The following is a 25,402-nucleotide window of genomic DNA, read 5'->3' as shown; positions in this document are numbered from 1 at the left end:
CAGTCACAAACCAGTTTATGCCAACCGCCAAGATCAGCTATCTTTGTGTCAATTCTGCTCTGTCAACTCCGCGAGCTTCTGGCGTTCCGTAGTCTCCGTCGACGCCCCTTTTTTCGCATAAGCGGGCTCCCGTAGAAAAGCACTATTATTAGCGCCCCCAGTGGCTTGGAAGTACTATAGGATATCGGCGAGTTTCAAAAACCGTAAAAATATGTTTTTCTATACAAACAATTAGAAGAACGTGTTATTTCTATGGAGGAACAAAACTACACATATTCCCACAGACAATAAAGCAATGTTGTAATTTAAATCTCACATTTAGAAGAGTTGGGAAAGCTTCTGTTTTATACTTGCTATATATGTGGAAATAGAAATATGTTGTATTACAACTCTTTAAATCTATTACATATTGAGATTCTGAGAGAAACAGGGATTCCACCTGCAGTGAACACATAGTTCAATAAACAGAAAAATGATTTATTTTTATATAGATAGTTTTGGCGCCTCATTTTTTTCTCCCATCATACCTTGTAAAACCGGAAACGCCCTCTGCTTTTGGCGGGGTGTCAGCCATCTTGGAATCCCATCACCGTGTGGAGCGAGGTTTACCTGTTTCACGCTGCTGCAACTCATTGATTGCTTTTTTTTGGTTCATCGGGAAAAACCGTTGCTCAGATTCCAACTGAAACCAGCAGACAACGCTCGGTTTTCTGTTTTTTAACTTCGTAGTGAAGCAAACTCAGGATTGATCGTCATGGCGACTGTTCGCGTTACTCCAAGCCGAGAAACTGGTCGGCCAGCGGCCTCCACGCCTCTATCCCCCACCAGGATATCCCGCCTACAGGAGAAACAAGACCTGCAGCATCTCAACGACCGGTTGGCCGTTTACATCGACCGTGTCCGGTCGCTGGAGCTGGAGAACGACCGATTGATGGTCAAGGTGTCTGAGAAGGAGGAGGTTACTACCAGAGAGGTGGGTGTTAAGAAGCTCCCGCTTCCCGCGGCTTTGCTTTGACACAACAGCTGAATGAGAAGCAAAGAGGCGCTGTTCAGTGTGTAACTGTCGGTTAGAGAGGAGCGTGGGCTGGATCTTTGTGGTGTTATTGGTCCTCAAACAGAACTTTTGGTCATTTTTCCCTGTTGCTGCTCCTGTTTTCACCAGGAGACCGAGTGAGCTTGGTGTTTTATCAATGAGAGCCAGCCTGCCGCACTCTGACAAGGATTTAACAAACTTCAACAAATCTAGTAACAAGTAATGCTGTAAAAACTAAACTAGATTGAGGAAGTGTTTGTTTACTTTCAGTTATCATGGATACATTGGTTTGCTATTTGCAAACATATCTCTTATAATGATCAGCAGACTGGTCCTTGATGAACAGGTTGCATAGTTGTGCTATTAATGGTGGACACAGTGGGTCCTTTGCTCCCTGCCAGGCTGCCTGTAGAAGTGCCTGAGCTAAAAGGAGAGACCTGCTGGTGTCCTCCAGAGAGGATGAAGAGTTTCCTGGGAGGATGGATGGACTCATGGTCAGCTGACTCCAGCATGCACCACAGAAAGCTGGCCGTAGTTCGGTCGGTCGGAAAATTTCAAATAATGTTTCACATTCATGTTTAGAATTTCTCTACGAAAACATGAAAGTGTTATTAGGAGTTATTGATTAGACATAACTCCCATTTTACCTTATCTCCTACTTTCCATTCCTGGTAGATTTGCCTGACAGAGATGCTTCATTGCTGCTGTTTTCCGTTTTTTAGGTAACAGGCTTGAAGGCTCTGTATGAGGCAGAGCTGGCTGATGCTCGGCGGGTTCTGGATGAAACGGCTAAAGACAGAGCCAGGCTTCAGATCGACCTGGGGAAGGTCCAGGCTGACCTGGATGAAGCCACTCGGAGGCAAGTGAAGACCTGCTGCAGCTTCCTAAGGGAAGACGCGCAGTAACACTGGGGAATAATGTGATGATTGTATGGCTTGTGATAAAGACTTATCTGAAGAGTGTTGATGTCTTTCTGCTCTGGTATATTCCAAACATAGAGTCCATGCAGTTTATCTAGCAACTCTTCTCTGTCCCAACAACCTGGTAGAACTGGAAAAGTTCCATCTGCTGTTTGAGAGATCCAGTTGCCCTATAAACATTTTCTGTTGTATTAAACAGTGAGCAGCACCAAAAACACATACAGCTGCAAAAATTTAACATTTGCTGTCCCTCATATTAGAAGTGAAAATTCATCATGGTGCAATATTTCAAGCCTTTATTTCTTGTAATTTTGATGCCTGTGGCTTACAGAATGAAAAATGTAATTAATTTGTTTATATTAGAGCTACAGCTATTGACTATTGTAATAGTTTATTCTGATGAGTCAATTAGTCAGATAAATAACTGGCTGCCGTTTTGGTAGATTTTTTTTATTTAACTACTTTACGATGCTAAAAATACTTGCAAATGCAAGTATTTTTAGCAACAAATAATTTTATTCCTAATTTTAATGAGATGATAAACAATTTATTTCCTAAACTACAATAACAGCATTCCTTCTAACATCAACATGTGGAAAAAACTCAGCTCTTTCTGCTGGACTGAACATAATACAGCTGACATGGGGATTATTTTTTTGGATTAACTCAACTGGACAGGAAAAATTACCTAGTGAGAGATTATATTTATTCATTCAGGTATTTTACAAAATTGGAACCAGGTGAAGCTAAAATTGCTACTTGAGGAGTTCTGGGTCTAACATTAACAGACGATGTTTTTATTCCAACTAAAAATGTACATTTTTTTATAGCTTTGGCTGACTAGCTTGGGTTGTTTCAGCACATTATCATTTTTGAGTCTGTATACTCCATTTAACTAATTACTAAATCAGGCAATAATTAACTAAATACTAATGTGCTGACTTTATACATAAACTAGGGCGTCAGCCGATGTATATGTGTATATGTATGCATGAATACATAGACTATGCTCTATCTTTCATGAACTCAGAGCCTGTTGCATGCATGGTGACACTTTGTGCAGCTCTGTTTGAGTTGATGATTGTGAACATTTGAGCATTCTGAGTGAAGGTCTGTGTGAGCAGAGGAAGTTATCTTTGACTCCTTTTTTTTTTTTTGCTCAGTTCCAAAAAGAAGGACAACGATCTTGCTGCGGCGCTGTCCAGGGCCAACGGGCTGGAAGGGCAGCTGAATAAGAGTGAAGCAACTCTTGCCACAACTTTAAGTCAGAACGCTGCACTCATTTCAGAACTTGCTGACATAAAGAACCAGCTGGTGAAGGTAGGTGTGGGTCTCTGCTAATAAAAGCTATGGAGTAAAATTAGAGAGTGGTGAGCTGATTGACAGCGGGGGCCCAAAGCCTTCAGGTGGGGTCTGGTCTGGTAGATGCTCACTCTCTCTAGCCTCCTTGGAATGGCCACTCTCCTCGTTTCAGTGGAACATTCCTGGACTTCAGTCATCAACTTGCTCAGAGGATCTAAGAGCTTATGTCATCTACATTGTTCTGTGAGATTTCAACATGGCCATATTGACAAATGCTTGAGCCAGAACTTTAATGTTCAGTAATTATGATTTTAAATAACTTTTTTTTTTTATTACAATCTCCCTTCATTCTGAGTACAATATATATTTTTTAAAAAAGACAAGTCTACTGAGTTTTTTTCTGTGTTATTGGGGTCGCATTGAAAATGAATTGTGTGTATAAAGTTGAAAAACTCTGATAAATGTTTGCAGTTCCATCTCCAGATTGACCACCAGGGGTGTGTGTCTGAGTCAGTTGGTTTTATCTGCCTGAACCAGAGCTGAGACCATTTGTAACCAACAGGAAAAGTCAATGCTGGTAGCCAACATTCAACCCAAAGGGAGCAGCATTGAGATGGTTTTAGACTAAATAATTAAGAAGGACAATGGCGCAGTTGGTAGAGCTGTTGCCTTGCAGCAAGAAGGTCCTGGGTTCGATTCCCGGCCCAGGGTCTTTCTGCATGGAGTTTGCATCTTCTCCCTGTGCATGGTGGGTTTTCTTCCTCCCACAGTCAGGTTAATTGGCCTCTTCAAATTCTCCCCATTTGTCCATGGTTGTGTGTCCTGTGTGTCTCTGTGTTGCCCTGCGACAGACTGGCGACCTGTCCAGGGTGACCCCGCCTCTCACCCGAAACGTTCACTGGAGATGGGCTCCAGTATCGCTACCGACCCCGCTAGGGACAAGGGTGTTAGAAAATGGATGGATGGATTTAAGAAGGAAACAATTTAGAAACAAAAGATAGAACCAATTGGCATAGTTTATCTGTAAAAAAAAGTCTGATTTAGGCTAATTCCCTTTTAAAACAGTAAACAACCAGCCAGTCAAACTGCATGAATGAGGTCAGAAAACATCTAACTTCATCCTGTGTATTACCATGGTTATCCAGTCCACACTATGTCATAGTCATAGAACATCAGTCATCTAGTGTAAGCTAGCTAGAACTAAATCTTTCTTCTGTTTTTCCTACCAGACCAACCCCCATCTGGTCTCACTAGAACTTAATGAATCACCAACACTCTTGTCTTTGGCCCTCTACTGTTGGACAACAGTTTTTTTGTACTTTTCATCTATAAAATTGCTGAATGTTGTTGTGCAGGCTGAAGACAGCCATGCTGTGGCCAAGCGGCAGCTGGAGGCAGAGACCCTGATGCGTGTGGACCTGGAGAATCGCTGTCAGTCGCTCAGTGAGGAGCTGGAGTTCAGAAAAAACATGTTTGAAGAGGCAAGTGTGAGCGATACTAGTGCATGTTTTCATCTTACGTAAACCATGTTTGTTTTCAACAAGTGAAAGCAACAAACAAAGTTTAGGTACAGAAAGCAGAATGAACTAGATTTTCTGCATCATTGACAGAATCTAGAGATGAAGACTTGTTTCAAACATCTAACAGGATCTAGATAAGAACTGTTATTTGGTTAGACCTGTCACAATAAACAATAAATCAATTAAATGCATGATGAATTGAAACAAGCTTAATAATTTCCATTTTCTTAATTTATTGTTTTCTCTTTTTTCTCTTTCTACTAAAAACTGGATTACAATGTCTTCAGTCTGGTACTTTGGTCTCAACTAGCTGATTTTGTTGTGTTTTTTAAGGGCAATTTTAAAAAGACTTCATAATTCATTTTATTTGTTGCTTTGCTTATTTATTTTGGACATTAAACGCCCCTTCCAGTTCCAGAATCTAAAGTTTATTGATCTTTGAGAATGTGTTTGTCCTTTATTATGCCATTACCATTATATTACTTGAAAATGGTCTTAAAACAATGCTGTCGTTTATTTACCACAACTGTGTTAGATTATCTAATAGCAGCGGTAACTAATCTTCCAAAATAAACATCAAGCCTCTGTGTATAATGTATCCAACACCCAGAGTGAGGAAAAAAGGTTTGTTTGAGTCATTCTTTAAAGGATTTTCTGCGTTATTTTTCCCTTTGCTTTGGCGCAGTGCACTAAATTAATAATACCTGCATGTCCAGGTTTCATTTGGTCAACAGAATTGTTCTGTTCACCGCAGCAGCGCGGCTATAGATGGCAAATAAGTCTTTTTGCTCTTGAGCGTTGTGCGCATGAGCAACATTTCCTGGTGTAAACATGCAGGGAGATCATAGAAAAATTCAGTTTAAAGGGTTCCAGATTTTATAATAGTTAATTTATCTTGTCAAAAATCAGTGTAAAAATAAGAAGCGAACTGTAGAAGTGGATGGAACCTGCTTACAGCAGACCCACAGCTCCTGACAACATGATGACTGTGGATTCATGCTCCAACATTGCAGTCATACTGTAAAATGAAATGAATTCCCCAGAATCAGGCGTCTGAAAGTGTGTGTCCCTTCAGGAGATGCGTGAGAGCCGCCACCGCCAGGAGCAGAGGATCGTGGAGGTGGACTCTGGAGTCAGGCAGGACTACGAGTTCAAACTGGCGCAGGCTCTGCAGGTAAGCACTTGAAACAGAGAGGAACAAGACATTTAGGGAAGAACTGGAGTGAACAACATTTTAGAACTATTTCCATGTTCTGTCACATAAATCTTCTTCCGTGACTCCTGCAGATTTTCTCGTTCTTACTAAACAATTTTATATCAATAAAGTATAAAGAATAGACTTTATTGATATACTTTATCAGTAAAGTATATTCTATTCTATTGTAAACGGTCAGAGCTTATGACGGCTGTGTCTGAGGATAGCAGCAGAAGCTCTTGGAGGGGAACTGTGTGGCAGACATTTCCTTCCTTAGACATTTTTCAGTTGCCATGGAAGCGACCTTATAAGCAACCACTGGTGTTAACCCCTTCTAGAGGTTTGAACCTGGAGCTTACAAGGTGGTGATGGTGACATTTTTGAGAAAGAAAAACAGCTTTGCAGCAATCCTGTGTTCAAACAGTGAGCAGCTCAGCTCTGGTAAAACCTGAGAGAGGGAACATGATGAGGAGCGATGATGTGCTCCGTGGACTCAGTGAGGTCGTTTGATTGGTTGTTTATACCACTGCTTAATTTTCCCATTAATGCTGGACCTCTTTTACTCCATAATGACTCTCCAACTGAGCTGCTGGTTAAATGCTGAAGTGTTGCGATTAGCTGCAGGTCTGAGCAGACTGTTGGAACAGAACGCTGAGCTGACTCCCAACTAATACAACAGTGTAGAATAAGGAGTTTGGGAGTGAAATGTGTTAACACGTGCAGAACCTCAAGGCAGCGTGTTTGTGTGATTTGTCTAGGACCTGAGGAAGCAGCATGACGAACAGATTTGTCTCTATAAGGAGGAGCTGGAGCAAACCTTTAAAGCAAAGGTAACGTAGCAGTCAGGGTTCAGCCTGCTCAGTAGAGTCCTGAGCCACAGTGTTGGTGTTGGTTTGCTTCCAGCTGGATAATGCCAAGATGTCGTCAGAGATCAACGACAAGGCCATGGGCGCGGCCCGCGAGGAGCTGCAGGAATCCCGAACCCGAATGGAGAGCCTGGGCTACCAGCTGGCCGCACTGCAGAAACAGGTATGCTTCACCTCCACACACAGCGTTTCCCCAAGGAGCAGTGGGACACCACAACGTAGTATGTGTCAAAAAAATCGTCCCCTAACCCTGACCTTCCATTGACTTCCATTAATTTCTACTGCCTACACCTTACCCTTACCCTAGCCCTCACCATTACATACCTAATCCTAACCAAAATTAAATTCACACCTTAGTCCTAAATCTAACCCTTGGCCCAAAAACGGCATTTCCCCTTGTGGGGACCAGGCTTCGGTCCCCACAAGTTGCAGTGGGTCCCCAAAACGTAGTATGTGTCAGAAAAATGGTCCCCACAAGGTATTAGAAACAAACAAACACACATCGCAACAGGCCAGAGATGGGTTCTCCTCCCAGACTGCAGTGTTGAGGAGCCAGCTGTGCTTGCAGGTGTCGGCCTCAGAGGACCGCATCAGAGAGCTGGAGGACATCCTGTCTGCAGAGCGCGACAAGCACCGGCGCGCCGTGGAGGCCAAGGAGCAGGAGATGACCGAGCTGAGAGAGAGGATGAACGCTCAGCTCAGTGAATACCAGGAGCTGCTGGACGTCAAGCTGGCTCTGGACATGGAGATCAACGCATACAGGAAGCTGCTGGAGGGAGAAGAGCACAGGTACTCTAACACACAACATCTGCAGGAAAAGATTATTCCACCAGGGAGGAACAAATGGCTTCTATCTGAATATTTGGCCTGAAGGGAGTGAGAGGCTGCAGCAGCTCACCACTGCTTCATGCTGGAAGAGCTCACTTCCTGTTTGGCTCACCAGAAACCCATTTGATCTTCCTCTGCAAAGGTCTGGCAGTTCAGCCAGTTAAATTTCTCTCTGCCCACCCCACCCTGGTCCTTGTTACTGTTCATGGCTGCACATGCTCAGTTAACTACAGTCACCCCAGTGTTGTCAACTTAGGGATTTTTAGCTGTATTTAAATTACCGTATTTTCCGCACTATGAGGCGCACCAGATTACAAGGCGCACCTTCAATGAATGGCCTATTTTAAAACTTTTTTCATATATAAGGCGCATAGAATAGACGCTACAGTAGAGGCTGGAGTTACGTTATACATCCACTAGATGGAGCTGCACTAAAGTGAATGTCAACAAAGCAGTCCGACTCTGGTTGGCGAGGAGAGTCTTCCGCGACTGGGCCGGGCAAACCCCAGCCCAGTCGCACCCCGGCACAGCATGTTCGTGAAGAACATGGTGCTAAATGACCTGCAGACGACCTGATTCTAGACGGTCGGTAGGTAGATAGGTCAGTCAAACTTTATTAACAAACCAGCGTTCTGACAACTATCCCAGCATGCACCGCACGCTTCTTCTTCTACGGGCGAAAATGAAGTCGGCGGCTGCTTACCATAGTTGCTAGACCTGTTGTGGCTCAATATTGGTCCATATATAAGGCGCACAGGATTAGAAGGCGCACTGTCAGCTTTTGAGGAAATTGAAGGTTTTTAGGTGCGCCTTATAGTGCGGAAAATACGGTATTGAGCTTGTTTTAATTTATCCTGCGATTAATTGATTTATTGCGGCAGGCCCAGCCCCACCCAGCTCTGTCTGAGCAGTTCTCACGTGGTGTTTGTGGATTTCATGGAGCTGAATAACTGAACTCAAGTGTTTACTGGAAGAGACTAAGACATTCCCCGTGTGACCTCTGACCTCTGGGTTTTGGTGGTCCTGTGGGAGTTCTGCTCAGATGCCTCTTCTGAAGCTCACTGTGGTTGGCTCTGAAAGCTGCAGAGCCAACCACATGTTCTCTGGTGGTCATCAGAGTCAGCAGAAGGACATATTAGAATTGAAAATTAACAACTTTTATGACGATAGGTGGTTTAATTGGTGGCAAATGTTTTGGTCTGTTGTGATAATTAAATAATAAACCAACATGCTTTTGTTCAGACTGAAACTGTCCCCAACCCCATCGGCCCAAGTGACGGTTTCCAGGATATCGGGCTCGTCCTCTTCCCGTTCCTCCAAGAGGAAGCGAGGCGAGGTGGAGGCAGCCGACCTGTCAGAGCTGGCCAAGGGAGACGAGCAGCTGCTGGTGTCTGAGGAGGCCACAGCCAGCGGCGCCATCACCATATCACCCACTGACATGGATGGAAACGCCGTCACACTCAACAACCAGAGTGAACAGGTGGGTTCCTGATGCAGGGTAGACCCACTGGGGTCAATGGTTATTGGCTTCATTGACGCCTGGTGTGTTGCAGGACCAGCCTCTGGGCAACTGGAGGCTGAAGAGGCAGGTTGATGATGGAGAGGAGGTCGTCTACAAGTTTTCCCCAAAGTTTGTTCTGAAGGCTGGCCAGTCTGTCACGGTGAGCTGAGCTGAACACGCTCAGTTAGGAAGACAAAATGTTTCACTGTCTGTCTGCTGTAGGCTGAGGAAACTAGTAAACACAGAAGATCCAAACTAACCATTTACAACTCCTAGTTTAAGGAAAAACTCAGATTCATAAACCACATGAACAAATGTTCTCACAGGCCTGTCACCATATCGCATTCTGCTGGACCATAAATTGTCTGAGAAGTTGTTGCAATAAATAATAATACAGTTTTGAGACTATTTTCAAGTAATAAATGGCATAATAATGCAACAACACATTCTCAAAGATCAATAAACTTTAAATCCTGATAAACATTTCACACTGGAACTGGAAGACGTGCTAAATATCCTAAATAAATTAATAAAACAACAGAGTAGACAAATAAAATGAATTATGTGTCTCTGTAAACAAAATTGTCCTTCAAAAGATCGGCTAGTTGAGACCAAAACACCAGACTGAAGAATTTTATCATCCAGATTTTGGTAGAAAGAGAGAAACCATCATGCAAATGGAAATGATTGAGTTTGTTTTAATTTATTATGTGATTAATTGAATTGTTGCAACAGGGCTATGTACCCATAATACAATATTCTGCTATATTACATGGATTCAGCAATTTCTGCATAATTATAGGAGCATGGGAAGGAGAAACAGGTTTTGTTTGGTTTTGAATATGAAATAAACATGGAGTTGACCATCTGTCTCTGAAATCCCATTAAAACAGCCACTAAATATGAAGCATAGTGATTAACTAAGCATGTCTGTCTGCAGCCAGCAGTGGCTTTACTGTTTAAAGTTAAACACAACCCACCCAAGTAAACCATAATAGTGGACACGTTGGTGGTTCTGCCCACAGGTCTGGTCTGCTGATGCTGGTGTGGCTCACAGCCCACCCACTGACCTGCTGTGGAAGAGCCAAGCTTCCTGGGGAACAGGAAGTGTCATCATCACCTCTCTGACCAATGTGGATGGCGAGGTAAAGATGTCCGACCCACCTCATGATTTCCATTTACTGCCTAAAGTGTGCTGGCTGTGTGTCGATGACAAACCAAAGTGTTTCATTGTTGTGTTGACTGAGCAGGAGGTCGCCCGCCGCAACGTCACCAAGACTCAGGTGGAGGTTGAGAACGGAGATGGGACTGAAGAGGAAATGGCTCAGAAGGTGATTATGTAACATGCTAGCCCAGAGGTAGGCAATCCTAGCCCTGGAGGGCCGGTCTCCTGCAACCTTTAGATGTGCCTCAACTTCAACACACCTGAGTCAAATAATGAGGTCATTAGCAGGACTCTGGAGTCTGACTGCACTTAGGAGGCGTTTCAGCTGTTGGATTCAAGTGTGTTGGACTAGGGAGACGACTAAGAGTTGCAGGACACCGGCCCTCCAGGACCAGGATTGCCCACCCCTGTGCTAGCCTAAACGTGTTGCATGCAGGGCCTGGTAACCTTGGCTCTGCAGTGTGACCTGTTTCATTATTAATTTTTTGTTGTAGATTTTTTGTTCACTATTTTTTCATCTTTTCTGACTTAATATTTCTCTTCTGTTTTCAATAAATGGACATCTTTGTGTTTTCCTCAACAGGTCAAAGTGTCATCTAGAGAGTGTGCCATAATGTGAAGTCCTCTGGTTATATTAAAGCCTTGGAGCTTCTTAATTCTTTACTCACTTTTTTTATATGTTTTTTTTTTTATTGAAAGACACTCAGATGTTGTTCATCATCTGATAATGTTTTTGTTGATCCAAGAAATCCTCCTCCATATAGAAATGAGGCTTCTCTTCCCCAGAATAGAACCAGTAAAACCAGTGGATCCAGAAGCAGTGTTCCAGTTGAACATCCCCTCATTAATATCAGATTTAGACCTAAATGAGTGAACATATTATTTTTAATTATTCTTTTTTGATCCTCTACAACTGACAGGAGGTCAAAACCTAAAAGACGAGCTCAGCTCAGCGTTTTTCCTTTGAAAACGACACTTCCTTTCATCTCTTAAATATTGTTATATTACCAGTTTGCTTAGACACAAACACTTTTTAGACTTGCATAAGTTAGAAGGAGGACAGATGGAATAATGCTGTTTGCAGGGATTTGTCAGCTTAACATTCCCCTGCCATCAGTCCTCACTACATCCCTCTTATCTTTATTCTGTTACTTTTTCTGTCATTTATTCCAATTAGAAATCAGTTCATTAGATGATCACCAAATTCAACATTTCTGTATGGAAATGCTTTTCAAGGTTTAGAATCTTGATATTAAAGAATGTATACCAATTCCAGCTGTTGATAGATATAGATTTCTGCCTAAGGACAAACACCTGGCGTAGATTTGGTCTCATTTAAACTTTGTGTTGGTTTGAAATGAAAATGTCTAGAATGTATTTGCTGCCATCGACTGGTTTGTAGTGAGAGAAATGTATCCAGTGTGTGTTTATTTGGCAACAAAGGAGCATGTGAAACACTAGGAGGAATGTTTGCTAGCTGTCAGTACAGGAACACGCAAATGTTTTTTGTTTTTATTTTTATTTTTTAACAATTTTTAAAAATTATTTTTCTAAAATCAGCTTTTTTGCCAAGTTCTTAAGAGCACATGGGATGAAAGCAAGTACATATTTTAAAACTCATATTTTCAGAATAAAATTACTCGCAGCCATACATCTCAGTAGGAACATCAGCCGCCTGGGGAAGGGGGAGCTATTTGTTGGGTCTCTGTTTTTAGCTCCATAGCAACCGGACAGTAAAAGTCTGACCTGTTGCCTCCTCTACCTCACATCAGCTCTCCCCTTTATTTCCAGTTTGTGTGCACCTTCAGGCCAGTTTAAGTCACTAACCATGATCATGTGTAAGCCTTCTAACATGCAGCTCAGTGTGCTGTTGAACTGGGAGCAATGGGACTGCATTTCCACTGTAAATTCTCTGAACTTTGGGCTCACAGTAAGAGGCAGCCATGTTGGCCTCATGACACTAAGAGCATTTAGGAATGCCTTTGTCTTCAAAGCCAACATTATCTTAGCTTTGGGTGTTTTTGGATAGCCTCCAGAAACATCTGCTGACACTAGGTTTGTCTTAAGGAAGACAAAGCTAGCATCAGCTGTCACACATCATCATCCCACCCTGGTTGGCCAGACACTTTTATTCTAAGCTACAAAACATCACAATCTCTGGAGTTTACCTAGTGGAGAAGGCCGCATGAATGTGAGTTATTGCCTGTTTGTTTGTTTCCTGCCACTGACCAGGGATGACTAACATGTCTTCCTGGTGTCCTCTCCACCTTACGCTATGTCAGAGGTTGATTGACTTTCAGAATAAATCACTTAAATTAAAAGGTCTTAGCATCAGTGAAGAGCTGTTTGAAACAGTCAAAGGGACGTTTTTCTTAGAGAAGAGAATCATGTTGGTCTACATTTCCTCTCCCAGTTGCTTGGTGTCAGATACCAAAGCAGCAGCTGGCATTAAACCCGGTCAGCTCCAGTCCACAACCATCATAGATCCCTGGACAGGAAGCTCCTATGATGCAGTGATTAAAGTGATCATCATTCATACTGGTTACTGTAGTAAGTGAGAAATGTTTGATTTGGTTTGAGGTATCTTAGTAACTGACTTGTGTTTGAATGCTGTGCTTTATAATGTTAGTTTGATTTTTCCTTTTTATTTTAAGTTTGTGATTTTGTAATAATTGTGTTGATATGATAATTGAATTGGGAGTTTTGTAGTGAAATGTTTGTAGATTGTTGATTCTGAAGCAGAACCTGAACATGTAGCCACAGAGATATGAACATTAGCCTGATCTGAGAACGGCAGCTTATCAGCAGAGCACCACCACCTGGCTGCTGCACGTGCTACAGTCTCTGGTAGAGAAGTTCAAACTGACTGTTTCACATTAAACAATTAGATTTTATGGAGAAAGTTTCAAGTCTCAAATTTTAAGAGGCACATTTGCCTTTCATGTGAGATATGACATGACTAAACACCAATTCTTTTATCCATAATGACCTGGTAACCTACTTTTTTACATACAATAAAGATTTTACATTTAATTTATGTAATTGTTTTTTATTATATATATATATATATATATATAAGGTTTCATAAAGTACTGGCAGGTTTTAGTCTAGATCAGTGATGAGAGTACTGTACAATTCTCAACATGTTTGATTATTACATATGTTCCCCTTTCATTTTTAAAACACTTCATTGAAATACATTTTAATTAGCAACTTTAATGAAAATTACAAAGTTTTTTTTTTTTTTTTTTACGTTACTGTGCACAGTTAGGCAAGTCTTGTTTTTAATTATTCTTTTAAGTACAGTACTCAGTTAATCTATTAATAAACCTCAAAGAGTAAGAATATATATGCACAATTATGCAACTAAACAAAAAACAGTTTTCCATCGAACTTTGACATGACCAGTCCTCCGACTGGTCAGAATTGAACAGTTCTTCACTGGAAGTCTCCCGCTGAAGAACTGTCCACAAGTTCTTAACTGGGTTCAGGTCAACTGAGGTCAGAAGTTTTTCATTTTTAAGTCCTTTTCCAGCCAGCCATTCAGAGGAGGACTTGAATGCATGTGATAATGTGTTGTCCTCCACAAAAATCTTTTCTTTTTCTTTTTTTTTTTAAAGACAGACTTCATCCTGAACCACTGGGTGAAGAAAATATCTTTTAAAAACTTCCAGTAGTTTCTGGAGTTGAGTTTGAGTCCATCTTCAACATGCCACCAGACATGGTGGCATGTTGACCATGTCTGGTTGACATGCCAGACCATGAACTGTTTGATCTGTTCATTATGATCAAACAGTTCATTATGTTTGATCATAATGATCAAACAGTTCCACTTTAGTTTCACTAGAGCAGTGTTTTTCAACCACTGTTCCGCGGCACACTAGTGTGCCGTGAGTGATCGTCAGGTGTGCCGTGGAAATTATTCAATTTCACTACGGTACCGTATTTTCCGGACTATAAGCTGCTACTTTTTTTCTAAGCTTTGAACCATGCGAATTGCAGCCCGGTTCAGCTTTTCTGTGGATTTTTCTTCAACCACCAGGGGGCTCTCTAGCAGGAGGTGAATTATTAGAAGTCAAAATTGTAAATCAAAGAAGAAAGCGCTAATTTAGAACAACCACATGGTAGCAGCAGGCACGACGGAGAAATGTTTTCAAACTCATATCATGCAGCTTTTAAGTTGAGGGCTGTCGATCTGCCACTACAGGAGGGAAATAGAGCCGCTGCACTTAAGCTCGGTGTGAACGAAACCATGGTTCGGCTTTGGAGACGGAGGGCTGCGTAATTAATATATGCAGCAGATTTATTAGGACTCCGCCCTCTGCTGGGTCCTTATGGAAAACCGAGAGCAGCTTCCAGTTTTTTTTTTTGTGTTTTTTTTTTTTTAATTGAAGGTGCTAGTATGTTTGGCTCTATAGTCCGGAAAATACGATAATTGGTTTTAAAAGATTTTTTGAAAATTAATTATCTGCAAATAATGCCATCTTTGAGTGACTGCTGTAGTAGTGACTAGTGGCGTAATAATTTTCTTACCACTAGATGGCAGTAGGTACAGAGCATTTTACATTAAAACGAGAATTAATGATGCATGAATGTTACAGGTAGCGGTGAGAGCATTGAATCTAGAAAGACTGATGACAGTGATGGAAAAGACAGTGAAGCTCAGCAGTAGTTGGAAAGAACATGAGTCCATTTCCCACAACATATCTGTGAAGTGAGCTTCTCAAGCCTGGCTACTATAAAAACTAAAACCAGAGAGAGCCTGAGAGCTGTAGAGGAAGAGCTTTGTCTTTCTTCAATTTCTGCCAGGAAATCAGTTGTTTTCATCCAAACATGCACAGGTTTCACTCTAGGAGGCTAAAATATACAGATATTGACATTTTGTACATGCAACTCTTCATATTGTAACAGTGAAGTGAAATGTTTCCCAAATATTATTGCTTCTTTCAGAATAAGAAGAATAATTTTCTGATCAAATTTTGTGAAATAAATGCTTAATTTTGGTATAAAGTAAAGATTTCATGGACCTGATGAGCTACAATATGGCCTCCTTCACAATAACATCATGAGGTAGTTTGGCATTTCGTCAACTCCATCAGTTTTTGTGACTTTCAGTGAAATTGTTGACAAATCTCACTTAAATGTGCAAATAATTCATTTTAATGTATTTTTACATAAATTGCATTACTTCACATGTATCAAGTATTTCGTTTTACTCACTAGTTTGTCACCACCTTCAGTTCTGTGTCAACTCCGTCAGATGGACTTTTTGTTGTTTTTTGTTTTAAATATTTCTTTTGTTTCTTGAGAAGCATTTGTCTGTAAAAATGAGTAAAAATATCACTAATGGGGCATTTTAAAAATAATTTTATATTTATTTTGTGATGACAAAGTTCTGGGTCAGGTCGATTAAAAATGTAATGTTTAAAAAAAATGTTGCAACTTGGAGCCTGCACTTTAGCATCTTTGCATTTCCAAAACATTGTCATAATTGCATACATAAGGTTGATAAATATATATATTTTTTAATTTGGAAAATGAAAACCCATTTTGTCAATATTCTCAAGAATCACTGGAATCTGTACAGAAAGTGAAACATAATGTTTAACTGCAGGAAAGAGCAGAATTAATGAGTCTTGAACAAAATAAACACCATAAGACCTTTTCAATCTCTAAAGAAAGAAATCATTTGATTACAAGATTATCGTTATTGGATGGAAACTTGGTTAGTTAAAATAATTTTGTTGGGTTTTCAAGCTTGCTCGTCCAGATTCATATTCTTATCAGTAGGTGGCGGAAATCCTCCAAATTGATGTTGGGCAACCGTCATTACAAAAGAAGAAGAAAAAAAGACTGTTGCCGTGGCTCGCGGGGCTCAAGATGTTGTGGCTGTGTTGAGGGCTGGTGTTCAGAATGCTGTTGGTTTTATCTGAGGATCATAAGGAACATCTGAGCTTCCTCACCAAGGCTGATGGTTCCGGTAAGAACAGTCTGCGGCTGCGCACTGCTGCGTGTTTAAGGTGAAGTCCAGAGCTGGTGGTCTGGTCTTCGGAGCAAAAAACCGAATAATAGTTGGTCTTCAGCTACAGAGGCCTAGTAGGTGGATTTTCATTGGCTGTGTAGCTGCCAACATTACATCAAACCAATCAATACTTTCTGGTTTGAAAGTTTGGCCCCAGTAAAAAAACGTCCTGCTGTGGATGGTGTCACATGACATCAGAGTCAGCAGCTGATCCAGCCTCGATTCTCACAAATCAAACACCAACAGCCTGAGAGATTACTACCGTTTTCTAAAGCTTCTGACATGTTCTTAAACTTCAGTAAATGTGAATTAATGGCTATCCATTACCACCTGCTAGTGATAGGTACAACTGTTAAAGACAACATCAAATATTTAAGAACGAATATATATAAACTTTGATTAAAGTGCCCACTCAAAGAAACCCATCTGTCTAAAATTGAATTACTTACCCTGTATGCTCTCTTAATATTCATCAAAAGATTATTATTCAACCAAAAATAATTGTAACTAACTGGAGAAATAAGCATATTTATATTTGGAAAGATTATGTACAAAATCATTGGTGTAAGGCAGTCCAACACAACTGACTTTGACTGCTGCTTTAAAACCGAGATGGCTACAAAACTTTTTTAACCAGTGTAAAAACTTTTGGCACACTATTCCTTTTAAAATAGTTTTCAGGTTGGATGGCATTGATGTTTTTATGTAATTAAACTACCTGTTAAATTATGTAAGTTCCATAAAGATGTTCTCCATTATTGGAAGGTAACATTATATACTGGTCAAATAGAAATCCTACCACTTCATCCCCAAAAAATGTCTGGATTTATGATGAATGCTGTAATCTTATTTTGGTTCATTCATATATCTTTGTCATTCAACATAAAATCAGATATGCTTTGCAGAACAAAATTATGATGAATATTAGGTCAGAATCACATGAAAGGATTGGGGCCACTGAAAAATAATAATTAAAAAAATCCTAACCCTCTTCCATGGAATCAGAAACTACCTGGATAAACCACAAAAGAACAAAAAAGAATGAAAGATTGTATAGATTAAAGTAGAACATGAACCACATCAAAAAACAGGAGGCAATAAGTGCAAACTTTGCAATCTGTGCAAGAGGTAGATAAGAAAAATGTGCAAAACAATCAAGAACATTCAACACATATTGACACGATTTCCTTGTTTGTCCCTTTCAGTGGTTGAAGAGTTTGGTCGCCTTGCACTCGAGTTTTTGAGGAAAGGAACCAACCCAAAGATCTATGAGGGGGCAGCCAGTAAGACTCCAGCCTTTTTTTTTTGTGGCATGTCTTCATCAGAATGTCTTCATCTGCAGCACTTTCAGTGTGATCTATTTTAGATTATTTAGCAAATTGTAATATTTATTAGGGGTGTCCTGATCCAATATTGATGTCAGGTATCGGATCGTTATCAGCCAAAAACCATGTATTGGGTTATATCAGGGGTGTCAAACTCCAGTCCTGAAGGGCCGCTGTCCTGCAGTTTTTAGATGTGCCACAGGTACAAAACACCTGAATCAAATGGCTTAATTACCTCCTCAGTTCTCCAGAGCCTTGCTAATGACCTAATTATTCTATTCAGGTGTGGTGCAGCAGAGGCACTTCTAAAAGTTGCAGGACACCGGCCCTCGAGGACTGGAGTTTGACACCCCTGGGTTATATCAACCTTCATCTAAAATTTCTGATGTTAACAGCTTGCTGTCAGATGCATGTAGTCTGACAAGCAGTGCTTGTATCCTGCATGCAGAGCTTTTGGTTAGTAATAAATGGGTCTGTTTTCATATCTATTGTTGTTGATTATTGCTTTGTTTGAGTAATATCGCATTCTATAATACAAAATACAGAAGCATGTATGATTAGTGCCAATATATAGGGTCAGAGCTATTGTAAGTGGAAATAATGTTTATATAGAATAGAAATGCATTACCGTCTAAAAAGATAACCAGACCAAACGGAAAAATCAGTTTTCTACTGATGATTTCATTCATTAGGAAGAAAATGACCAAACTAACCTGACAACCTTTTCTGGTACAAATAATTGGTGCATCATGAATGAACTTTTAGAAAGATGAGTTCAGTTTTACGAGCCTCATTATTACCCGATCTGTAGATGTAGTAAATAATTTCAGTAAAACCTTTGACTACTGACAGATTTATAAAGGAAAACAAAGCAACACATAATCTAAAGGGCAGAAGAGAGTCTGGGAAGGTTGATAATGTAACCGGCTGGCATCAAAGCAGAGAAAGCAGGAAGCAGCCCAGGCTGCTGCTGGAAGTAGTTCCTGCTGAGGGTGAAATAGCTGCTTATTAGGTTTAGGGGGTAATTACTTTTTCCCAGAGGGCCGGGGTGGCTTGGAGCTGGTCTTAACTTTTCAGTGAATGGAGAAAAAAAAAAGTATTTTATATTTACTGTGGGGCTCTTTAGTCAATATTAACATTTGGTTGATGATCTGAAACATTTAAGTGGGACAAAAAAAAACCCAGAATAAATCTGTGTGTGTTCATACTGTACCACACACAGTATGCGTACCATGTTTTTACATCCTTCTGGGGACCTTTTTCTGTCTACATTGTGAGGTTGTGGGGACAAATCCTGCTCCCCATGAGGGGAAAAGCTGTGTTTGGTTTAGGTGTTAGGTTTAGGACTAAGATGGGAATTGATATCTCAGATCAGAACCTGATGGTGGTTCCACCTCCAGCCATGAGGAAAAGCTGACAGAAGCTCTCTACCTGCAGGGAAGCTGTGTGTTCCTGTTGGGATGGTGCAGCATGGAGTGGAAGGCCTGATGTTCCTGATGACAGAGAGCTCTAAGCATATGGTGAGAATTACACACCCTGATCATTCAAGTGGCAGCTACCTGACGCTATCCACATCAATCTCCATTTCTCTGGGAGGAGAATAAAAATGAAAAAAATCACATTTCTCCAGGGGAAGCTTCTCTTCACTGTCAAATCCAAACAAATATTTCAACATCTTCTTGCTTATTTGGCACCTTATCGTAAACATTGCAGAGTTCCGTATTTTCCCCTCACAGTGCTTCACTCTCATATCGCAGTATGAAGTACTGGTGGTTCCAGGGGGTTTTAGAATTGGAAACCAGCTCCAGCTCCCAGTTTTGTCTCGGTTGCTGTTAACTGTGCGTTCTTTTGGTTTCCTTCAGTATAATGCCTTCTTCAATGTTCTTGTGTTTGTCTGTCTGCTGATTGTGGGAGATGCTCTGGTTCTGCCTCCAATTATAGTTACCCAGTGAACACGAAGAGTGAGTACACCATGGAGGAGAAATCCATGGACGCATACAATCAATGTTTAAAGAGATTTGTAAAGGACGTACAAACTCTTTATATGAACAAGATTCTGGTGACTGGCAGAGTAATAACGTACACATAGGCTGCATGTCCATCTTAGTTGCAGATAAAAGCTACATTAGCTAAGCATTGGTTTTTGTTTTTTTGTTTTGTTTTTTTTTTTACATATTTTTCATTTTTACATACATTAATGTAACAGATTAAGTATCCACGATCCTTTACCTGCACAAAATCGGCACATTATAGCTAAGCTAACTTTGCTAGCTCCGCAATAAGCTACAGTAAATATGACTGATATTTACCTTAGTATTACTCCCCATGTGGGTAGAGTTCTCAAAAATTGTGATAAAGTAATAGTTGCAATGTACTTATATTGATTAATAGTCAGATAAGAACAAGGCAAGAGCTTGTTTATTGTTGTCTTAGCAACTGCCTGCCAAGATGGCTGTCAATAACAAAGTTCACAGAAGTGTGACGTCACAGTAACTGTAGGTAGGCCTGTCGCAATAAACGATAAATCAATTAATCGCACGATAAATTAAACCTGTCGACCTCATTTTAATTATCGGCTTTATCGTCTTCCTGCCTTTTTCTTTCTGTTGACAACAATGAATGAAAAAAGGCTCAACTCCGGTGCTCTGTGTAGTAATTTGTAGATCATTAATTGAGAACTCTAACAACAGCTTATCTTTAGCTGGCAGGCATCCTTTTTTTCTTTGCCGCAGTGCCCACCTCTGGTACGGAACGCCCAAAGGACCAAAACACACCACATTCTGCACTGTCCCTCCCTTCCTCATTTCCTTAGTGTAATGCCCAGCGCACATTACACGAGTTGTCTGCCCATTTTCAAAACCTGACAGACCACACATTAGCCGACAGAAATCCTAGGTATAACGGTTCGATCGGGTTCAATCGTGCCGCGTGGTGTCCAGCCACATGGGCACAAAATAATGGCTACAAGTCCAGTTAACTAATTTTAAAATCAGGCATTAATCAATGCTTTACTAGAATCTACCTGTGATGCATGTGGCTAGAGTCAGCGTAAAGTCCTGACTGAATGAAAATCATTATAACCTATTTATGTCACGTTAACGAGGAACAGCTGAAAAGTTACCGGGTTTATCAACTGTGGTAGTAATTTGGCTCCAACTCCTCCTCTTGTCATTTTTATATTCTTTGCAGGAAATGTTGAATAAATATTAATGTTGTTTCCACATATCATCTCCAATGTCAGCTGGATTTCGGGTCGCGCCGTGTCAGCTGTTTGGGATTCCCCTCCATAATTACCCCTCAGAAAGCACGGAGGAGAATCCACGCTTTCTGATTGGCTACCTGTCACATTCAGCGTTAAGCTTCCAGTTGGGGAAAACCCCTGATTTAGATCGTAGCGGCCACGACGATTTACCGTAACACACCACACACTACAGGATGATCGATTACGAAATCACCAGCGGCAATCTTAGATCAGCCAACGATCTAAGATTATTGTAAGGGGAAAACGGGGGCAAAAAATGGTGTAGTATGAAATACTGCATTAGGTAGTCAGATGTGCCCATCTTCTCTATTTAAATCTAGTGATTACTGAAAGGCAATATAGTATACAGACTTCATAATCTGCACTCTGTTGAATGCAGTATTTATTTCCACTTTGGCTTTATGTTGCTTAGTTTGTATTCAAGTACGATTTTTGTTAATTGAGACTGAGAATCCATTTTATTTTTGTTTTTGGTTGTTTTGTTTATTTAGTTTATCAGTTCCAGTGTTATGTGTTCTTTTGAAAGTAAAGTGTATCTATATCTATGGCAGGAAATAGCATGCATTGTTAGTCATTTCCATTAAATCAGTGTCAAAAGGTCTTGGAAACAATATTATCGTTTATCGCAATAATTTTTTAGACAATCGCTCAGCAAAATTTATCGTGACAGGCCTAACTGTAGGGTTGCACCTATTTTCTTAATTTTGGGAAATTGTGATTGGCCAATACTTGCATGTGAAGCTGATCTTATCCACAGATCCGATGTACCTCAGCAAAGGTTTAAAAATCACCCACTGTCCTCTTCTGCTTTTCTGTGACAGAGGTTTGATTGACAGACTGGCCCATCAGGTCACATCTGAATGTATGCAGTTAACAATAGTCACCCACATTTACCGACTCAGTCATTTTCTGACTATATTTGGTGACATTCAGGGGGGAAAGTAGGCGGGTACGGCAGGGTACCACGTACCCCTAAAAGATTTAGTGGAGGTACGCAGTACCTGCAAGAGAGGGGAGCGGCTGTCTGCTGTAAAAAATCAACGGGTTTGCTGTGCAGCCGTGAGTTCAGCCACTAATCAGCCGTGACTTTCAAGAACAATCTAAAACACGACTTAATCAGTTAATAAATAGCTTTTTTCCCATTTCATATTGTTTCTGAACTGTTCGTGCTTTGCTAGTTCAGAAAGCAAAGCACAAACAGGTTTGTGACATATAGTCACAAACCTCGTTCTTTGTGACTAAACGTCATTTACAACAAACATCAAACACAGTAAATATGTTTCATTAAGTATTTAACAAACAATGGCTTCTACCGTGATAATTATGTTTAATTAAATTAATTGTCTAATATAAAAAAAATAGTTTGGTGCTGTCGGGCTCAGAGTCTGAGAGGCTTTTCCTTTATCAAACTTTTTTTTTCCTCTTTAGTGGAAATATTGATGTTGATGAGATTTTCTCTAAAATGATGACCTTTTTCAACCTTTATAGCTCCACTGTTGAAAATGAGGCTCTAACATTCACAAATGACAGTGAAATAAAATCCAGTCCAACATCTGGTTTGAGGTGATTCCTCTGGAACCTGTTGGAAGAAAAACATCCCAACTTCAGAAGATGAGCTTTAACCTAACAGAGCTCTGTGGTTCATCCTGTCAGTATGAGAGTCAGGGTGAGGAGGCGCCATGTTAGGAAGAGAAGTGGAAGCTGCAGGATCTTCAGAACAAACAGGTCATGATGCTGGGCTACTGATTATCCCTCTGTCTGGAACAGGATCAATAGAACCAGTTTAAAAGCTAAAATAAATGGTTATATGCCAGACATGGAAAACTGGGTGTTTTCCATGTCTAAATTCTGAACATGATGTTCAGAATTTAGATCTCATGGCGTCTCTAGGTGTCAACATTGCAGCCAGTGGACTGAAGGAGGAAATACAGCTTTATTTTGTAGCAATTCAAGCTTTTATGGCTTCACAAAAAAAATCAATTCTTAAAAAAAATCAAGTAAAAATCAAGTACTAAATTCTTAGTACCCCCAAGAATTTAAAACTACTTTCACCCCTGGTGACATTTCACACAAAGAAAATTGGCATCGGCCAAAATCAGAATGGGCAGGCCAGGCTTTTTAAAATCTGCAATCACCCGGAAAACTGCAATCCTTGCATCCCTAGAAAATTCTACTGCAGTAGCCACCCTTCAATCCAAAGAGGGCAGTACTGAGACAGTTTTGGGCCAGATAATTCAGAACTAAAGTTTACACAAAACTCTTAACAATTGACATAGAAACATAAAGATGGCTCTTTTAAGAATTAATTTATACTGTTTATCATCAAAAAAGTTGATTTGGGCTTTAATTACACTTTAAGCACAAGAAGAGATAAAGCACATTTAAAAAATCACTTTCTTTGTTAGTAATTTTTTTTCACTTCATCTGCAGTTTATAAATCAGCATATTAGCACCGCCTAAAAGGCGGAGCCACAGTTTCCAACCTGTTTTTCTGTGCAAGTCCAGATCTCTGAAGTGGACTTCATGGACTCAGTGCTGGCTCTGGGCTTTGGTGAAGAGCTTATCCAGAGCCTGCTGCAGGTGACGTTCAAACATTAACATTCAGATTTTATATACCTGAAGATCATATGTGTACCTGTCAGTTCAGTATGCTGAGGTGGCCTCTCTATGTTCCAGCTGTATGTGCAACACAAACACCAGATCCGCAGCATCCTGAGCCAGCTGCTCTGTAACCAGCCAGCCTACCACAACCTGGAATGGAGACTGGATGTCCAGGTTAGAGGAGTCATGTCTGCTGCTCTGTCCTGTTCCATCTCTGAAACATCTGAGCTCAAAGTAAAGAGTGGCACACACTCCCAGCTGAAGGGGGCAGGGTGGTCCTCACTCAGGGAACACATTTGTGGTTGTCTTTTGTTCAATGAGTAATATTAATTTCTGTTCATCTATAAAGGAAATGTCTTCTTTTAAATGGATAAATAAAAAAATACATGAGTAATGGAATTTTATTTATTTGGATTGATTTCAGACATTCATCCTGTAGAGCAGGGGTGTCCAAAGTGGGTCCTCGAGGGCCGGCATCCTACACATTTTAATTCTCTCCCTGGTGGTAGTAATCTTTTCAGCATGCCAGTGTTCCTCTTAGGCCTCTAATGAGCCATCATTTGATCCAGGTGCACTAAACCAGGGAGAGAACTAAAACATGCAGGATGCCGGCCCTCGAGGACCCACTTTGGACACCCCTGCTGTAGAGTGTAGACTCACCTGTAGAGGTGACAAACTCCAGTCCTGGAGGGCCACTGCCCTGCAACTTTTAGATGTACCTCTGCTGCACCACACTTGTAGAATAATCAGGTCATTAAGGCTCTGGAGAACTTGTCTACACAAGGAGGAGGTAATTAAGCCATTTCATTCCAGTGTTTTGTACCTGTGGCACATCTAAAAACTGCAGGACAGCGGCTGTTGAGGACTGGAGTTTGACACCCCGGCTGTAGACTCGTGTAGGAATAAACATGTTAGAGACAGACTCAGTGATATGAGGCCGAGACTCAGGCAGCGGTCTCAAACGCCTAGTGGGCTGGTGGTGCTGCAGCTTTTAAACATCTCTCTGGTTCACCCGGTTCCACCAGCAGCTCTGTAGAGCTGCACTACATGCTTTAACTAAACACAGTTTCAGGACTCTGGAACTGTAGGGACACAGTTTAATACCACTGCTTTACCATTGTACTAGTGGCCTTTAGGGCTAGCTTGCAGCAGAAAACGTTTAATTTGTGACATACTAAAATGTTTCATATCAAACTTGTTAATGTTGCATGAAGACAACATAATACAAAGTGTTTTTTAAATGACTGAATTCATTAAAAGAAAAATGGCGATTAAAATGTTTGAGAAAAAGCAAAAGAAGAAATCTACAATTGTGTTAGTTGGATGTTTTTGTAATCGAGATGATATTTGTTATGAATTGGTTCAACATAGGTGAACTGAATGTATTCATATTGTATCAATCAATTTTTCTCCTGCTTTTGATTTCCTGCCAGTTGGCGAGTCGTTCAGTTCGTCATCAGATGGTTCCCATGGTGACCATTCGCCTTCTCCTGACTAGGAGTTCTGATGTTGGCAGCACCCAGAGCTGCATGGATCTCCAGACAGACCCCAGCAGTCTCCTGCACATGATCTCCACTCTGGAGGCCGCCTTAGCTGCAGTGAAGACCAGTGATGCTCGGCGGATTTTACGAAATATTAAATGACTCCTCCAGAACGCTTTCTCTGTGTGTGCTTGTGAGTATGTGTCATCTTCTTATACGTTTGTGGTCATGTAAAAAAAATGACATGCAGATAAATAATTTCAACTTTTTTCACCTTAAATGTGACCTCTACAACACACTTGATAAACAAATGTAAATCTTTCAGGACAGGTGAAAGATTAAACAAATGAGATGATGTGATTGCATAAGTGTGCACATTCT

General features: G+C 40.7%; 2 protein-coding genes across 2 annotated transcripts; both read left to right on the top strand.

Annotated features, from left to right (window-relative positions):
- The first annotated feature begins 542 nt into the window (after positions 1–542).
- lmnb2 (lamin B2) lies at positions 543–13,363 on the top strand. Its single transcript, XM_008408161.2, has 13 exons — positions 543–973; positions 1,756–1,892; positions 3,117–3,273; positions 4,611–4,736; positions 5,851–5,949; positions 6,729–6,800; positions 6,874–6,999; positions 7,405–7,625; positions 8,907–9,144; positions 9,218–9,325; positions 10,191–10,310; positions 10,416–10,496; positions 10,914–13,363. Exons 1-13 carry the CDS (start codon positions 755–757, stop codon positions 10,947–10,949), a joined length of 1,740 nt encoding a protein of 579 aa, XP_008406383.1. The 5' UTR covers positions 543–754; the 3' UTR covers positions 10,950–13,363.
- A 2,789-nt stretch (positions 13,364–16,152) lies between these two features.
- Positions 16,153–25,199, top strand: commd2 (COMM domain containing 2). Its single transcript, XM_008408159.2, has 6 exons — positions 16,153–16,310; positions 17,558–17,635; positions 19,115–19,197; positions 23,445–23,519; positions 23,616–23,714; positions 24,974–25,199. Exons 1-6 carry the CDS (start codon positions 16,244–16,246, stop codon positions 25,181–25,183), a joined length of 612 nt encoding a protein of 203 aa, XP_008406381.1. The 5' UTR covers positions 16,153–16,243; the 3' UTR covers positions 25,184–25,199.
- The last annotated feature ends 203 nt before the right edge of the window (positions 25,200–25,402 follow it).

Source organism: Poecilia reticulata, linkage group LG4, assembly GCF_000633615.1.
Source record: "Poecilia reticulata strain Guanapo linkage group LG4, Guppy_female_1.0+MT, whole genome shotgun sequence".
Taxonomy (NCBI): domain Eukaryota; kingdom Metazoa; phylum Chordata; class Actinopteri; order Cyprinodontiformes; family Poeciliidae; genus Poecilia; species Poecilia reticulata.
Note: the sequence above shows the minus strand (reverse complement) of the source record. Positions and strands in the feature narration are given on the sequence as shown.

Excerpts from the sequence above, each read along its gene's own strand:
- lmnb2 (XM_008408161.2), top strand. The coding sequence starts at position 755 with ATGGCGACTGTTCGCGTTACTCCAAGCCGAGAAACTGGTCGGCCAGCG. Across the intron at positions 1,893-3,116 it reads CTGGATGAAGCCACTCGGAG|TTCCAAAAAGAAGGACAACG; the intron begins GCAAGTGAAGAC and ends TTTTTTGCTCAG. Across the intron at positions 10,497-10,913 it reads AAGAGGAAATGGCTCAGAAG|GTCAAAGTGTCATCTAGAGA; the intron begins GTGATTATGTAA and ends TTTCCTCAACAG.
- commd2 (XM_008408159.2), top strand. The coding sequence starts at position 16,244 with ATGCTGTTGGTTTTATCTGAGGATCATAAGGAACATCTGAGCTTCCTC. Across the intron at positions 19,198-23,444 it reads CAGAGAGCTCTAAGCATATG|ATCTCTGAAGTGGACTTCAT; the intron begins GTGAGAATTACA and ends GTGCAAGTCCAG. Across the intron at positions 23,715-24,973 it reads AATGGAGACTGGATGTCCAG|TTGGCGAGTCGTTCAGTTCG; the intron begins GTTAGAGGAGTC and ends ATTTCCTGCCAG.